The following is a 17,437-nucleotide window of genomic DNA, read 5'->3' on the forward strand; positions in this document are numbered from 1 at the left end:
AACACTTCCGCGTGCTCGTTGTGTGTGTGTTTTTTTTGAGGAGCGCTCCGTCCGAGGCGTGACAACGGAGGCGCGTTCACGTAGCTGCCACCGGCTTCTGTGCTGAAAGCGAGGGGAGAGAGAGAGAGAGAGAGAGAGAGAGCATCATCAAAACACTGGCGCTGCCCACACATCAGCGACACGGCAGGGGAGTTAGAGGTTAAATTAAAAACAACAACAAGCGCGAGCGGGGGAGGCTGTGGTGCGTCAAAGGAGCCCGGGAGAGACGTGCATCCGTCCGTACAGCAGCAGTGGTAGCAGTGGCAGCACCAGATTCGGGTATTTTCCGTGTCGGTTGCCCGGAGCTCCACACACCCTGTGCCTTTGAACCATCAGCGGGGAGGAGAGAGGAGGCTGTGCAGAGAGGAGGAGGACCATGGAGGGGATGCAGGCATACGGAGCCGGGAAAGCCGGAGGAGCCTTCGACCCCGTCACCTTCCTCCAGCAGCCTCAGACCGTTCTCCGAATAGTGTCTTGGGTGAGTAAATGAAAAATGAAAAAAAATAAATAAAATAAGTTTGTTCTTAGCTACAGAGTGGAGGCCATCAATGATCAGGCCTACAGTGTGCTGGCCACTGTGGGCTTTTGAAAAAGGGGGCCCACGGAGCTTACCTGTGAGGAAGAAGAGCCATGTCATATTTATTTATTTATTTTATGTTAGTGCACCATGACATGAATATAATAACATTGTGTTACATAATGGCATATTGATAGGCTAATACAGGTGCAGTCCTAGTGGTCAAATGTGATAAAAACATTGGCCACTCCACTTCCAAATGATATTTTATAGGATTATGGTCACCAGAATATCTTGGATGGGTATCATTACATCTACAAAATAAACAACTTCTCCTTTTTTTTCTACTATCATATTAAAAAGGAGAGATGTTTACAATTTATTTTCATTATGGGGCTAGGGAGCATCAAGAACAACCTCTGGCACTCTTCTCTCAATCTCTCTCTCTTTCTTCTACATTCAGATAATATTTACCAAACTTTTCAGTTATTGGAGTTCAGATATTATTCTAAAAAGACAGCTTGCCCTTTTGGCCCAGCCTAATGAAGTAATGATCAACAATTAGACTCTCTGAGTAAGTTGATTCTGGTACAGTGAGCAAACATTTAACCCTTTTTTAGGGAATATTTCAGGAAGGCCATTATTTATAGTCTAGACACTCCACAGCAGCGTTATTTCTTATTTATACCCCTGTGTCTGCATGTCCTTAGATCGCCTTTTCCAGAGTTGACAAAGATAAAGAGGCCGGTAGATCTGAAAATGTTGATTCTGCATGGTTTCCAGTAATGGAACAAGTTTCCATGTTGGCATGTCCCTTGTTGAAAATATGCGTCACATCACAAGGGCTGATGATCCACTTTGAAAAGTCATTTGTTATTTACTGCCTAAATGAAGGAGTCACACTCCTGTTTTTGTAGCATAAGGAAAATTATGGAAATGCCATGAGTTCATTTGAACTTCTTTAAATTAGAAAACAGTGTTGGCCATTGAAACACCATGCCCAAGTGTGACTGATAGGAAGCTTCAGATATTGCATGAAATGTACCCTAAATCTAAACCCTGTGAATGAAGTGTGGAAATGTGTTAAGCTCTTAGCACTGAATAACACGTGAAGGCAAGTCATGTGGTTGTCCAGAGTACCATACATTTATCAGATGAATTCTTTTGAGGTCAGATTCTTACTTTAAAGATGTACTTTGTGAAATACTGAACTTTATTTTACCATTTAATTAGACTCAAGTTAGTGAAATGTTAAATGTGACATCATGTCACTATAAAGAGGTAATGCAGAAACACTGCAGCGTTCTCAGCCTTTGGTTTTTTCAGTAGTTGCTTTTTATCCAAAGCTCTATTTGCCATTTAGTGCTGCAGATAGTGATTATTTTGTCTATCCTTTAATCTCTCTATTATTGTTTTAGATTAACTAAATCATCAGAGGACTAAAAATGTACTATTAGGATATGAAAATATTGACAAACACACATTCTAGTCCAATGTCAGTTGTATGCAGCTTATTGTCCAAATCCTACACATTTTTTTTCTGTGAGGTAGAAATAGAAAATACTTTTTCACACTACATCATCGACAATTTGCTAGATATACAGGAATTAAGGGTCTTTATGGCCCCTTATCAGTGTCCTACCTTAAGGTGTTGCCCAGAGCAACAACATGTCACCATAGTAACAGCCATAGCCTGAGTGGTGATGTTTTGTGCGATGGTGCTAGCTCTCAGTCAGTCTGTTGCTGTCTGTAGGGAAAACAATCAGCACTTAGACATTTGTTGATGGGAGACATCAACTGAGAGTAAGGGTGTGTGTGAGAGAGAGAGAGAGAGAGAGAAAGAAGAAATACTTTGAAAGAGTGGGAACAGTTTATGAATGGTGGTCGAGGGTTTCCTCTATGTCCCACTTTGTCTGCCATATGAGGGCTGTATGTGGAGGTGATAATGAGTGTGAGTGTGAGTGTGTGTGTGTGTGACTCAGCCTCAGGGAGTCAGTGCTGCGTGATTGTGATGATGCATGATGGTTGGAGAGGAGCAGAACAGTGACAGATGGAGAGTGAGCACCTTGTGTGTGATCATTTTCCAAATGAACACATAATAATAATAATTGAATTTATAAATACCAAAAAAGTGTCAAACTGACTTGTAAATAAATGCATATTTTGCCCATGGTACAATTTTAAATGGATTTAAATTTTGGGTTATTGCCAGGACAAACAAATCAAATTTCATCTAAATCTAAATCTGCTGTTTTTGTTTTGCTGCTTTCGTGGTTGACTCTGCTTAAAAATATAAATATATATATTTTCAAAAGTTGACATGCCCAAAGCAGTGTTTCTGTCTGCCTGCAGGGTGAAAATGCAGATTAAAGTTCACCATTTGACATCTTAAAAGAATATGATATTGTGTGTGTGGTTTTCATTGAAAGGCCTGAGGCAAATTCCTGCTGGTTTTCAGTAACATTTCTTTACAGGCATCACCTGTATACAAATAAGGAGTGCTCCTGAATTCATTACATGTTTTCATTTCCATTAGATGAATTTTGGAATTTTTTACACAAGCACATATTCATCAAGACGTGCGTGTATAATAAAATAATGTCATCAGATTTTATAGCATAATTACAATAATTATATGTGGTAATTACAATAGGATAAGTTCACTGGTGGATGTTACATGCCTCCTACTCCTCCTACTGAATTCATAAGTTCACACAACAGTCCATGTTGCCATGTGGTGCCGACTCATTACTTTTGTGTAAAATGGAAAAATGTGTAATAGCTACTGTATGTTCGTCCAGAGCAACAAATGTAGTTTCACAGTAGGCTAAGAAATGATTAGTCGAGTTTTGGGTTGTTTAATAATGTCAGTCCAAACCATGGTCTTTGCCTAAACCTAAAAAAGTAGTTTTGTTTCTCAAACCTAATCAGGGGGAGGGAGCATTGAAATCTCTCTACTGTACAGCCTTTATTTCTGTTTAGCAGCATAACTATTAATATATTACTATTACACCTATTACATCGATGACTGGAAGCAACTTGTTGTGTGACAGAAGCCTGCAGTGACAGCAATGAGAAGCAACTGTTCAAATATTAAGCCTTTTATATTCCTTTAAATAATACTGTACACTAGCGTTTTGTTAAAGCAGAAGAAGTACATTTGGAACATTGCAGGTCAAAGGTCGGACATTGAAGTAGAGTAATATTGGCCAAAACGTTTCTGAGTGATGGAAAAGCTGTTTAACTGTAAGCTGCTGTTTCTGTTTAATTAAAGCTCCCTTACATAAGTAACGTGGGTTAACATTTTAAATTTAGCTATCATGGAGATTAGCACTCCAGAGGTCAAGAGATTTTGTCATCGGTGAAGAACTATTTGACGTAGTGCGGTGCAGCACATTCTGTCAGCTCCATGTTAAACAGGAACACACACAGTGTGTTAGTGCCTACATGCCAAAATTCAGACACAGTCTGTAAGCTATTTAAAGATGCAGGTTGCATGTTTGCTTTGTATAAAAGCTAATGTGCGAACACAGGATGTGGATTTTGCATTAAACATACACAAATTCAAAATACAGCTCTCTTTATTTTTAAATTTCGATGGTTTGATAACATCCCGGGCAACCAGTGATTCTAAAGGTTGTATTCTCGTGAACCTTGTTTTAGTAGACTAAGCCATCGCAGCACCAATGCTACATAGAGTCAGTGGAGGTTTGTGTACAGTCAAAGTGCATAAGCTACACAAGAACATTGGCAAGGTTATCGAATTAGTCCAAACAGTGCAGTGTAGTTGTAATCAGTTTTACACTCAGGCTGTAGGACTGGCAGGAAATCCACTGTGATAAAAGAATGATGAAATCAAAGAGTTAAAAGGGTACAAGGGAAGGATGCTGTTCATAGATGATATTTCGTTGTCACTGTGTAAAGACTTCAGTGGGGGTCAAACCCTTCGGTCAACAGCTAAAGATAGTGTGCCTGTTATCAGACCTACACTAATTAAGAGGTATCCTTCATCATTTAGCCCTGTGAAACATTAAACAGGTTTTAACTGTTTTAACACTGGTGATAAAATGGAAATTAGATGCGTGAACAGTTTGAGGTTGTGAAAGGTTAATTTGTAGTTAATGGGCTAACACATGGAATGCTATGGGTACAGCCATCCTAACTGATTTGCTGTGGTTTGATTCAGAAGATGAGCAGTTGTTGTATCTGCTCATTCACATCCCTGTTCGCAAAGCACAGCAGGCTGCAAGAGCCATCTAGTCTGCTTTGTAACTGGGTCAAACTGACAATAAGTCACGTTCAGGGGATCCATTTCCATGAAAAAATCTTGGTGCTTTACTTTGCACCAAATGGTGTTAGTATGTGCCCAGATTTTCAGTTCTCATGATTCAACACAGCTAAATTTTATACATTTACAAGAATTGGGGTACCGTCTGTGTCTTTTTTTTTTGGCTCATTTGATGGTCTCACTAACCACCCAATCCAAATAAAAAGGGTATCATAAAGCGATTGATTGATTTTGGAAGAATAGAGAGTAGATGTGTGCATATGAGTGGTGCTGTGTCCTGGACTTGTGATTATGACTGTCTGTCTCATTGTGTATCCTTGGTGCTGCAGTGGCTCTCCTTGAATTGTACTTTGACAAGGTCTACCGTCTCTCTCCTTCTCTCTCTCTCTCCCTCATTACATGAGCAGCTGCTGCCATGGTGACAGCAGCAATCAGGTATCCCTGGTCCAGGCCAACGGCTCTGCAGCAGACAATAAGCCCACACACACACACAATATATAGAAATATATATTTATATATAATATCCTCCAGCAGAGATCCTCTGTCATTCAGCAGCAGTTCTTTTCTGACAGGAATCACAAATCGAATTCCAACATATCCTAATATCTACAGCATTCTGTATTTGTATGGGCCAATTCATCTTCCTCTTTTTAGTAGGAAAAAAATACTACTAAGACCCACCAAAATGCCATTGTTGTCCACAGTGGGAAAGGGTTCAGTTCACCATTCACTCTGGGATCAAATAACTTTTTTTTCATGTTTCTTTCTACTAGCATTGGTTATTTAGGCACATTTTCTGTGAGTATAAATGGTGAATATGTTTATATTCCTAATTTTTCATTCTGATTGGCCCACTCCAATTATAGATATAGCACACATTGCTATGTGCTTAATCAGCTAAAAACCAGCTAAAAAGTGCATTTTATTATTATTTATTTTCTATGTATGTATGTGTGTGTGTAAAATGATTGCTACTTCTTAGTAAGTAGTCATTTATTAAGCAGGAGAATGTGTAGCCATCCAGTCATTAAACCAAAATTAGCCCAGTTGGCTGATAAAGGATCTCTGCTGTCTTCAGGGGTTAGGATTTATAAAACCAAATTCTGCAGCTAAAGATATTACCTGTACATTGATTTTTTTCTACTTTCTGTGTAACCATATTTTAGACTGACAGTGTTTGTAGTAAAGTCATACAATTTAAGGTGAAATCAGTTTCTACCAGTAGACGACTTAGTGATACAGCAAAGGGACTTTACTTTTTAATATTGAATTTTCTGATTGAATTTGAACAGACCAGCATGACAGCCATGAAGACTAGGACTTTGCTGGGTCATGGTCTAGTTCTAACACAGGATTTTGTGTGAGGTACAGTGTGTGAATACCAGGGTGACATAAGGCCCAGCTCAATTGTCTGGTCCTTTCAATAGATCCAGAAGGCCTTTCAGTCAGCACAACAGCAGCTTTAAATCATTCACAACCAGCCAGACTGGACTGTTATGATTTAGACAAAGATAGTAGCTGATTAGTGGTTATACGTGAATGTGTGTGTGTGTTTCATGTAACCATCACTAAAATGGCATAATTTGTTTAAATATAAAGAACTAGAATCAGAGTAAAAATGAAATACACTGAGCAACAGAAAGCATGTGTGTTCATGCATGCATACACAAAGTTTCAGCATGTGCACACATACACACACACACACATCTCTGGCAGTTAGCATCCTTAATGTGCAATTTGTGAGTGACCCTCAGATGGTCACAAGATCCCGAGACCCACGTGGTACTCTTCACAGAGCCTGCTTTCATCATCTCCAGAAACCTTGTGATCTATCTGCAGAACAGTGAGGCGAAAGAACTTCTCTCCACACACACACACACACACACACCTACAGAAGTCATATACCAAGACAAAAGGAAAGGGGGGGGGTCACATGTGAAACCAAATCACATGCTTTACCTTTCATGGCTTATAAGTAGGTGAGGAATGTTGAAGAGCAGCGGGTTCACCGCATTTCAATGTTGCATGCATGTTTTATGTGATTCAGTGTTTTTGTGTGTATATCTTTGCTAAAGCAGTAAGCATGCATGTGAAGGACATCCTTTAGTTCCAGCCATCACAAACCCAACCTGATCTCTGCAGGCAGCTGAAGAATAGAGCTCAGTAATTCAATCTGCCCCCCGCCACGTGATAGCAAATATAATTGTGACCCTAAGAGACGATGTGTGTTTTCAGGAATAGCGAACTAGGCCATACCAAAACCAATCATTATTTCAGCGTGTTCAGAGTGTTTTGTGTTTCAATGAGTGGAACAGAGACTTTGGGGAACAAGCAGGCACACAGAGAGAGTCCCTGATGCTGAGTTTTATTTCCCAGTGGAGTTTCTCAGGGGAGCATCGGAAAAGCAAAGTGTGTCACACCACTAAAAAACTGGTGGCTCTGCAGGTCGCGCTGTCATGTTATAGACTCCCTACTGCATGCCTTTGTTGGCAGTGGACAGAGGAAAGATTAGTCATTACAAAAGGCAAAGCCTTTTTTACCTAGCCCGAACTGACCTGTGAACATTGCAGTATGCTCCTTTCCCGAAGCTTTTGCCCAACTTTAATGACCTTATTCAGCAAAGGAAATGCCAGCAAGTGACCTAATCACAGAAATGTGGTCTTGTGATACAGGTTGCTATTTGTGCTGTTATCTGGTGACTTAGTACTGCACTCAGGACATGTGATATCACCTGAATCATTCCCATTCACCTAAAGAAGCCTGTTACAGAAGTTGTGAAACAATGCACAAAAGGCTATATAAATAATCAGAATTCCACATTTTCAGCTCTTTGTGATGTGTAGAAGCAAAGACAATACTGCAGTGCAAGACAAGTGGCTCAACAAGTACAGTATAGTATATGTACAAGAAAAATATGTCAGATAGAGACTTAATTTGGAAGGACAGGGTGAAAAGGGTCAGGAACAGTAATTTCTGAGCTGCCCTGGTGGCATACAGTGATGGCATATTGCAGTTTATTGGTCCAAATGTCAGCAGTGATTTTTCATGCTCTGTAGATACTGTACATGATGTTCTGAATGTTCTGAACGTATGAAAATACTTTAACTCTATCAGTGGGCAGTGGTAGAGCAGGGTTGTCCAATAACCAGAAGGTTGGTGGTTCGATCCCAACTCCTCCCTAGTCATTGTTGTGTGTCCTTGGGCAAGGCACTATACCCGCATTGCCTCCAGTGCACTTGCTGGTGTGGTGCTCCTTGGTGCTGGTCATTGTATGACACTGCTTGGCAGCAGCCTTAAACAAATTCCCTTCTGGGATTATTAAAGTATTTCAAATACTTATCTATAGCTAAGAAAATGTTATTGAAATTATTTACAATATTCAAAGTATAAACTCCTGCTTCAGAAAAATAGACTGCAACAGTTCATTTGTAATATATTATTAGATGAAGTCCAGTTACAAATCAAAACCACCCTAGGTAGCATGCAGCACCCTCATATTTTACAATTGAACAACATAACATTCAATTACATGTTGTGTACAGTGGCAAAAATTCCTAATGACACATTTCTGAAGTGTTGCACAGTGAGGTTTCATCAGTCTATTCTTTCTGCTATGTGGAGGTTTTAATAAATCTGCAAAGACTCGGTGCAGCTTCAGCTGTCAGATGAATCAGTTCAGTTTATGAGAAGACTAGCTGTGGTCATTACTAAAAATATCAAGAAGCATCATAAAATGACACACAATTAAAAACATGACATTTGCTGCAGTGCACAAACATGTCTGTGGGTGGTTAAGGGTGTTAACAACAGTGTCAGAAATGCTGTTAATTATTGTTTGTTTATATCAGAAAAGAAGTGGATACTACCTGGTTACAGGGGAAGCCATTAACACTTGCACCACCTCTGTAGTGCTGCTTATGCTTAAAGGAGTTAAGGGAAAAACATCAGTTCTTCTCTGTTTACAGTACATATGTTTATTATGTGAGTGTTTTCTAGTAGCCACAGTGTACTGACATCCCTCTGACATCATGTGATCTGCTTTCTGGGTTTGTGCTTGTGTGACTTTGTGTTTTCTGACCTGAATCTTAAAGTAAGTCAGGCATGTAAAGCATGGAGTGGACAAAATGTGCATGCGTTTGAGCTGTACATGGATAGTGTGTGTGTGTGTGTGTGTGCTCACTATTCTGAAGAATGCTTGTGGGCAGAGGTAGGGCCAGTAACAAGGAAAGATGGGAGAGAAAACGAGGGGGGGAGGGAGGGAGCAGTGATGCAGCTGCTCTAAAAATAGTGCCGCCTCCATACCCTTTCTGCCCCCAACACTTTCCTCCGCTCGTCCCCTCTGCAAAGCCTTCATCTCTTCATCATCGCTCTCCTTAATGAAAAAGACTTGAGCTTGGTGAAGGAGGGGATGGAGGTGTTACTATGCTCTTCCACACACCCTTGAGTGTGTGTGAAAGGGGCTGGACTGCAGAGAGTGATGCATTCTTTTTAACATACTGTTACAGCTTGCAGTCAAAACGCAGACACTAAATTCCAGCTTGCATTGAGTCTTTTTTATTATTACTGTTTAATACCAGTGGCTCAAGTATTTCACCAGTTTTAGCCATCCTGATAGAGCTGCTTATATGCCCCACAATGCATTAGGTTAATATAGTGATCGCTTATAATGTGAACTGCATCCACTGTTATCAAATACTGCACAGAAGCCATCATAAAGAACTGCAGTACAATCAACTCCCATCCCTGTAAGATGATCATACCCAGCATCAACACTAAATATACCCAAGGATAGAAAATCAATGCAAGGCAAAGTCCTTATAGGCAAGTCCGTTCCTGCCTAAATTTCAGTTTAGCAGCTGATTGTGATATCAGTTCCCATTGGTGGATGGCCTTTTATACATCTTATTGGACAAATCTCACAGTTTAAACCTCTTTCTGCAAGCTGCATGTCAGTGCACCTCCAGCCTGATGTTATGAGTCATTTCTGTTGTTGTAGCAGCATCATCTCCCTGCTTTAGGCTTCTCACATGGGCACAATCGAAGGGCAAGGATATCCCAGAACTCACTTGTTTTAATTGTAGTAGGACTTAAAATTGTGCATAATTATGGCCATGACCGCTTTGAGTGACGGGTGGGTACTGCATCACAGAGTGAGCATCCTGCTTCTGGCACTGTGGCAGTACACTTTTTCTTTTTTCTGTTAAAGATTCCTTTAAATGGTTTTTCTCTCCATTTCAACACCTCTGAGTTATGTGACTTGATTTTAAGTTGTTTTTCTCAAAAAGATTTTTGCCTCAGAAATCTTTTTCAAAATGAATTATATGTCAAGCAAAGTTTATAGACTTACCGATAACTGTCTGCTGTAGCACCTCAAATGCTGAGTTCTTGATGTCAGCTGTAAACCTGTGGTTGAAGCAGACAGTGGAGAGGGAATAGTGGATGATGATGGACAGAGATGAAGAAATAAAAACTGCACTGTAATCCCTGTCATGCCTGGGATCCCTGTCTCCTCCTGGCCTGGTTGCTGGCTTTCATAAGCACGGCTGTCAGTAGAAGTCTATTGTTTACCCTCCCTTTGTATTGCTGTCATTTATTACATGACCACGGATAGTACAGCTGGGCAAACTATCCGCCAACCCCAAGGCTCATTTCTAGCCTCTCTGCCTCTCCTTTAGTCTCTCACTCAGCACAGTGAAGACCACACACGAACTGCCAACAAACGTAAACACCCTCTGCCTCGGTTTTACCCAGACAGAAGTACCTCCCTGGAGCTTTGCTCTGAGGGTTTGTCTGCTGGATGGAGTTGTCAGATCTGCTGTTATCAACTGAGGTACAAAGTAGGCTGCTATACATCACTGCAGGATGGAACACTGACGCTGTGGATGTCTGTATGTATGGCCTTGTAAAGGAGGGGAGAGAGGGAGCAGTGAAGATGGGAACTAGATGGTATCTTAGTAACCTGCTCTCCTTATTGACTCCATTTTGTAGCCCTTTGCGCCTCCACTCCTTGAGGCGAAGGCAGACAGAAGAGGAGAAGAAAATAAAAGACAGCAGAGAAAGGATAGAAAGGGAGGAATGCAGAACAGAGAGATGCTATCATATCAACCTTGTCCATTCATTGGCTCCATTTTGCCCCGTCACTGTCCCTCCTTCCACCTTAGACAGCACCAGTAGAAGGATAAAACCTCTCCGGCAGTATTAAAGGGAATCAGTATTACACAACACTGTAGGATGATGTCTTTTTCAAAAAACAACAAACAATATGATTGTACCTGACAACTATATTTTACTTGCTTTAATCCTCATCATGCCTCATGCTTTCATTTAAAAACATCTAGAGGCACAATGAGGACATAGGAGACATGAAGGATTATTCATAAAACTTCCCTGCAGGGTTGTCGTGACATTATGGGCTGAGTGCATCAAGCTGAAATAAATTTCTTATTCATAAACTACCCGGTCAGTCTAAATATACCATCTGACTTCAGTGGGTGCTAGTGTCCTGAGCTCAAAACACAGAGCACTGGTACACAAACACTGTACATGTTTTGCAATTGTGCACATTTAACAATTGCCCTTTACTCTTTTGCATGTACAGTGTGAGACATTCTGCGTTCTTTTAGCTTTTGAATGACTGCTACTCTGATACTTTGATGGCTGATCTGTCGTTCTCTATTAAGAGATTCATTTAGAAAGGAAAGCTCATCGATCACACATGATCACGACTTAGTTACAGGCCCATTTACTGGATTGCCCAGACGTTTCTCATCCACTATCCCGTCTTCCACTCCTCAAAAAAGCAACTATATATTTCAAATATTTACCCCACATGAATCTTGATTGTGGAGCATTATGTAATGAACCAACTGCAGCCATGGAGAAAGAAACTGATCAGCATGTGAACATTGTGTGTAAGCACATGTTGACACTGTCTCTCTATGAGTTGCTTCGATAAGTTATAAGTTATCAGTTACTACTGAAATGTCTATAACATGACAGATTTATAAACAGAGTTTATTTTTACAGTAACAGATAGACATCATACATACATGCATATTTTATCCATCCATCCATTCTTCTAAACTGTGTATCCCATCAAGAATGCTAGCAACAGGGGGGGACAGAGATCCTCAGACCTCCATGTCCCCTGTGACTTCCTCCAGCTCCTCTTAGCCATCTGGGATGAAACCAGAAGGCTGACCAAGAACCTCCTAAAGGAATTACATCTCCTGGCTGGCCTGGGGGCAGTTTGGGGTTCTCCGGGCTGTAGCATACATCGTATTGTTAGTGCTGTCAGGTTTTGCTGTATTGTTTTATTACTAAGTCTCTAACAAAATCTACTTGTGTTCCTCACATTTCAACCTTCTTCTCTTTTATTCTCTCATGCAGCTCTTCTCCATCGTCATTTTCGGCTGCATCGCCAATGAAGGCTACATTAACAGCCCCAAAGAGGTGGAGGAGTACTGCATCTTTAACCACAACCAGAACGCCTGTAACTATGGCGTCTTTATGGGCTCCATGGCCTTTCTCTGCTGCATGGCCTTCCTGGCTCTGGACATCTACTTCCCCCAGATCAGCAGCGTCAAAGACCGCAAGAAGGCTGTGCTGGCTGATATTGGAGTGTCAGGTAAACCCATGTGAATACATCATAAACATTTTTTCATTTAATGTGTACAGATTGTACAGATTTCCAAGCTAATAGTAAAAAAAATCTCTAAGAAATGTGAGCTCCCTTTTTAACACACAAAAATGTGAGATTTGTAGTCAGGCTGTCATCAGAACAAAAGTAGAGGAGGTGTGACAGGCATAATAAGGAGACAAGTACTCCTCTGGCACTAACAAGACTTTTTTGTGCTATGGTGTATCTGACAGTGGCTTCCTCTGCCTCTCTGCTGCAGTGCTACTGCGGTGAACTCAGACATAATGACATGATAGTCAGTGTGTCGAGTCGGTTAATGAGGTAGTTCCTGTCACAGACAAGACTCTCCTTTGTTTTTATAAGTCGCACATTTTCTGTCTTTCTTCCTCTCACCCTATCTCTTGTAATATGAGAAGGTTTGTACATCAGTGACAAAGGGAACAGCTGCTATCCTGATCAGACATGGATGTTTCTGATTATGCTTTATATATGTCCGTCCTCACCACCTCTCAGAACTCTCCTGTAAAACCTGCTGCTGTTGCACATTTATTCATAATTTTAATTCCTTTTAAAACGTTTTTTAGACTCAGAATCGTAGACATTGTACTATACGTTGACAGGTTTTGGAACATGTTTCTTTACTGTTTGACAGGTGACAGACAGCTTAGCTATGCTGGGAAATGGCTAGCGGGGCTCTCAGGTGTAAAAGATATCAACCTACAAAGACTTCAACCTGATAATTAGAGAGCTCCAGAGAAACTGCTAGGCAGACCCAATTGAAATTTGTTGTTGTTTTGACTGTTTCCATTCTCCACAAAAAGTTATGTGCCTGCTGGTTTATGCTTTTTTTTTTTTGTTAAGACATTAATGAGTCACTAGTGTTAAATAATGCCAAATGGATAAATGGACCGCTCCCTCTCTTTGTCTCTTACCAGCGTTCTGGTCCTTCATGTGGTTCGTGGGCTTCTGTTTCCTGGCCAATCAGTGGCAGGTGTCCAAACAAGAGGACAACCCCCTGAGGGAGGGAGGGGACGCTGCCCGGGCAGCCATCACCTTTTCCTTCTTCTCCATCTTCACCTGGGTAAGACTCTGCTCCTCAGTGGTACATTAGTTGGTTGGCACAGTGCTGTGACACAGTGTTTCTTTACACAGATACATTGATATTTGGTTAACTCATGGGTGTATGAATGTTATTCCAACAGGGTGCCCAGACTCTCTTCTCTATGGAGAAGTTAAAGAATGTGTCATTTGAAGAGGAATACACCAAGCTGTTCCCCCCTCAGCCTCATCAACCTTTAGTCTGACTCAGCCTTAACACTACACACAGCTGATCCTACACACTCTACTACTTCACTGTGGCTGCACTTATTTAAGGGTGCTAGCTTACATCAGACACTGCAGCCCAGTTAAATGACCTGTTTCTGACCCAAGCACATCATGATGATAATGTATGCAGAGGCTGGTCGACGCAACGTTAAATTACTAAACTCACAAACACCTGCCTAAAAACCTGCAGTCAGTGGTACTGATGAAACTGAAGGTTTTTAGTTATTGTTACCCTACAGCTCAACAGGTGTAGTTTCTCCACCCAATCAAGTGATGTGTCAGTTTACAGGTCAATTCACTACCTAAGCATTTCTTTAGTAATGGGTTTTTATAGATTTTTTTAGAGCACATTGTGTTCTTTTTCATTCAGTTTTGCATTTTCAGAGCCTTCAGGTGAATCTCCTGGCTCTATACTATAAAGTAACACCTGGACAATTTGGGGAAATGCATTGAAAGTTAATGTCTCATTTAATGTTTGGCAGTAAATTAAAGAAGTATATTTCCCAAGATGCCAGACTATCATGTTTCCAGTTTTGTATTTAAAAGTTTTTTTCTAAGATTTTTTGTTTTGTTTTTACAAGTTTAAGATTTGAAAGCTTTTTGCATAGCAGTTCCTAGAGGTGCGTTTAAGCATCAGTAGCAGTTTTATTGCAGATTCATTGGGTTTTTTTATGGCTTTTAGGTGAGTTTGTGATTAAGTCATAAAATACATTTAATTACATGAGTACTGCCCTTAATGATCCACATTTATATTGAGAGGAATTCCGTGATAAAATATTTGGACTTTAATGACGACAGATTTTGTAAAAATATATGAACCATGATATGAAAATATAATGGGCCCCGAAGAGTCAAGCTGTTCATGCAGAGCCTGTCTGCAGCAATAAAAACTTGTGTAACCTCCCAAAACTCACAACTTAACGCGCCTCTTTATGTTTTTCTCTGTGAACGTCACTCTGCTCTCATTTCTGGCATTGGTTCCGCTTTTGCCTCTAAATTATCGACAAAATGAGATTTGTGGTCAGTGTTTAACTGCACTGTGACTATCCCACTGTTCTTATTGTGGAGCTGAGCAGTGTGTAAATAGCCTCTTTGCACTGCTTCCTGTAGACATAACCTGCTGTGACTGACTAAACGACTCACTTTAACACTTTAATAAGCTTCACACGCTTCCCAGCCAACTAATCAATGTTTCCTTCTCTTTCTTTTGTTTCCCTTCTCTTCTTCCCTTGCTCTAACACTTCTGCATCTTTGCTTCTGTCTTCACACCATTCGATTTCTGTCTATGCACTTGTACTGCCTTCATTATTCCCTCTATGTCCGATCACCTGTCCCTCCCCTCTCAAGGCGGGCCAGTCCTTCCTGGCCTTCCAGAGATACAAGCTCGGGGCCGACTCAGCCCTCTTCTCCCAGGATTACACGGACCCCAGCCAGGATGCAGCCGGAGCCCCCTACACCTCCTTCGCTGGAGACGACTTGGAGAGCCCAGGAGCAGGAGGGGGCCAGGCCAACAGCGACGGAGTCTTTGACGGCAGCAGTGGCTACCAGCGTCAAGACTACTAAGATGCAGATAAGATTGGATGTTCTAGATGAGGTTGCCCCACATTTATTAAAAAAAAATATTAATGGTAATTTAAAAAAGAACTGATATTGACATATTTTGCTTAGTACCAATGAGCCATTTTTGACCCAATGTTACACAAGATTTTCCCAGAAAATTGCAAATGTAATGTTACATGTAGCAAAATTGCGTGAATGTGACATTAGTTTTTATCCATGGGTGCTGGATGAAGTGCAACATTTGAATGCATTTAGCTGGTGCTTTTTGCCAGTGTGTCTCATAGTGATCGGGGGAAAGAACAAAATACAAATTATGTCAGAATTGTTGAAAATGTTTCCAGACTTTAGAGCTCACTGAAGATGGGATATAATTAGGTTCAGAATAATGATCAATCCAAGGGGAGGGTTGGTGTGTGTGTGGGGGGGGGGGTACCAAATAATTGCCCAGTCAAGAGGTTTGTCGATCAATGCTTGCAATGCTTGCCTTCATTTTCTGGGGTCTTCTGTCAGTCAGCATAATGACTGCGATCAGTGTTAGTTGAAACGCCCTCAAATACACACATGCAGGTTCACAGCATATCGATTTTTGAACAGACACAAGTTTCTGCTGACAAAACTCCTTAGTGGTGCATTATAGGATATCAGCATCGACAAATAGCAGCATATCTGGCAACTAATCCCCTCACACGTATGTTTGTTTATATATCGAAAGGTCACTTTAATTTTCTTGTTGAAGGATGTGGGATAGTTTGTGTGTTCTCTTTGTTCTTTTTTTAAAAAAGTTTTTCCTTCCTCAAATTGTTGCCTTAGTGCTGACTGCCAAGCAAAATCTGACACCAGTCAACATTTACTCAACACACACATTATCACAGGTCTATTTAAGCACCTTCAATTTGAAAGAATAGCTAAAAGATTTTTTTTTTTTTTTACCTTAAGCATGTAAAACCCTCAAAGCATTTGTTGTCATTCAAGAGCATCACTATAATAAGAACACAGAGGTTTTGTTATAAGCAGAAGACAAACTGGAAGATTTTATCTGCTGTGTTTTCCACTTCCTTTAGAGACAAGGACACCAACATCCTGAGTATTTATGAACATACATTTCTCCATTTTCGTAAAGATTAAAGTATATCTATATCTATAAATATATGTAAATCTATAATTCAGTATATTAAGTGTTTGAAAAAAAAAAGATTCTGCTTTATTTTAGGGCATTATGCTAGCTCTGTATAAAAAGAAAAGACAAAAGAAAGATGATCTATGGTCTGTCGAGTGTTAATGTGATACGGTGAGGTGATCTGTGCCTCATCCTTTTTGTTGCTTTCAGGGTAAGAAGATGTTTTTTATTTTGGAATAAAAACACTAACTATAAAAAAAACATGGCAACAAAAATGTGACCAAATGATCAAAGTATATATGCACATATATACTTTATGCTGTACATCTGTGTAGACGTAGAAATGTGTGCTGTTCCTCTGTGAAACCTGTTTTAAAAAAAGCAAGGTAAGATTCAAGAACAAGACTGTGTATAAATGTATGTTTTTGATGTGTTTGATTTTAACCAATAAAAATAAATACTGATAAGATCTGAAGGGTTAGTCTTGTATTTTGAATGAACCACTAGTCTTGTGGCGATGTTATGAACTTTTTAGTTCATAAAGTCAGAAATAACCTATGTAAGTAATTGTTACTAATTTTCACACATGTAAAAATGGATTGCTATACAGGAAATGTGAGGTGAGGAGATGTCTAATGGCAAAAAGCAGCAGGTACCCTGAAGCTGGTAGTGTCACAGGATTTAGAATGAAACACGTCTCCCCCTGCTGGTAAAAGCTTTACCTGTTAGTGTTCATCATTGTTAGTGATTCAGCTTCAGATTTGGTTTTATTTATATTTTTTATTTATTAATTTTTTTAACTATTTAATATTGAGTGAAACTGCATAGCAGCGTTGTCTATGAGTGAGAGAAAGGAGAATTTCCAGTTAATTTACTAAAATCAAAAGTTGAATCAAACTTAAGGATCTAAAAAGTCAAAGAACATTTTACGTCTTCTAGCGATTACTTTAT

General features: G+C 40.1%; 1 protein-coding gene across 2 annotated transcripts; it reads left to right on the forward strand.

Annotated features, from left to right (window-relative positions):
* Positions 1 to 92: 92 nt before the first annotated feature.
* syngr1b (synaptogyrin 1b) lies at positions 93 to 15,657 on the forward strand. Of its 2 annotated transcripts, none has more exons than XM_028407667.1 (4): positions 93 to 517; positions 12,234 to 12,471; positions 13,419 to 13,564; positions 15,157 to 15,657. In XM_028407667.1, exons 1-4 carry the CDS (start codon positions 416 to 418, stop codon positions 15,370 to 15,372), a joined length of 702 nt encoding a protein of 233 aa, XP_028263468.1. In that variant the 5' UTR covers positions 93 to 415; the 3' UTR covers positions 15,373 to 15,657. The 2 variants fall into 2 exon arrangements, with proteins under 2 accessions (XP_028263468.1, XP_028263477.1); XM_028407676.1 differs by lacking the exon at positions 15,157 to 15,657 and adding an exon at positions 13,686 to 14,718.
* Positions 15,658 to 17,437: the final 1,780 nt, after the last annotated feature.

This window comes from Parambassis ranga, chromosome 1, assembly GCF_900634625.1.
Source record: "Parambassis ranga chromosome 1, fParRan2.1, whole genome shotgun sequence".
Classification (NCBI taxonomy): domain Eukaryota; kingdom Metazoa; phylum Chordata; class Actinopteri; family Ambassidae; genus Parambassis; species Parambassis ranga.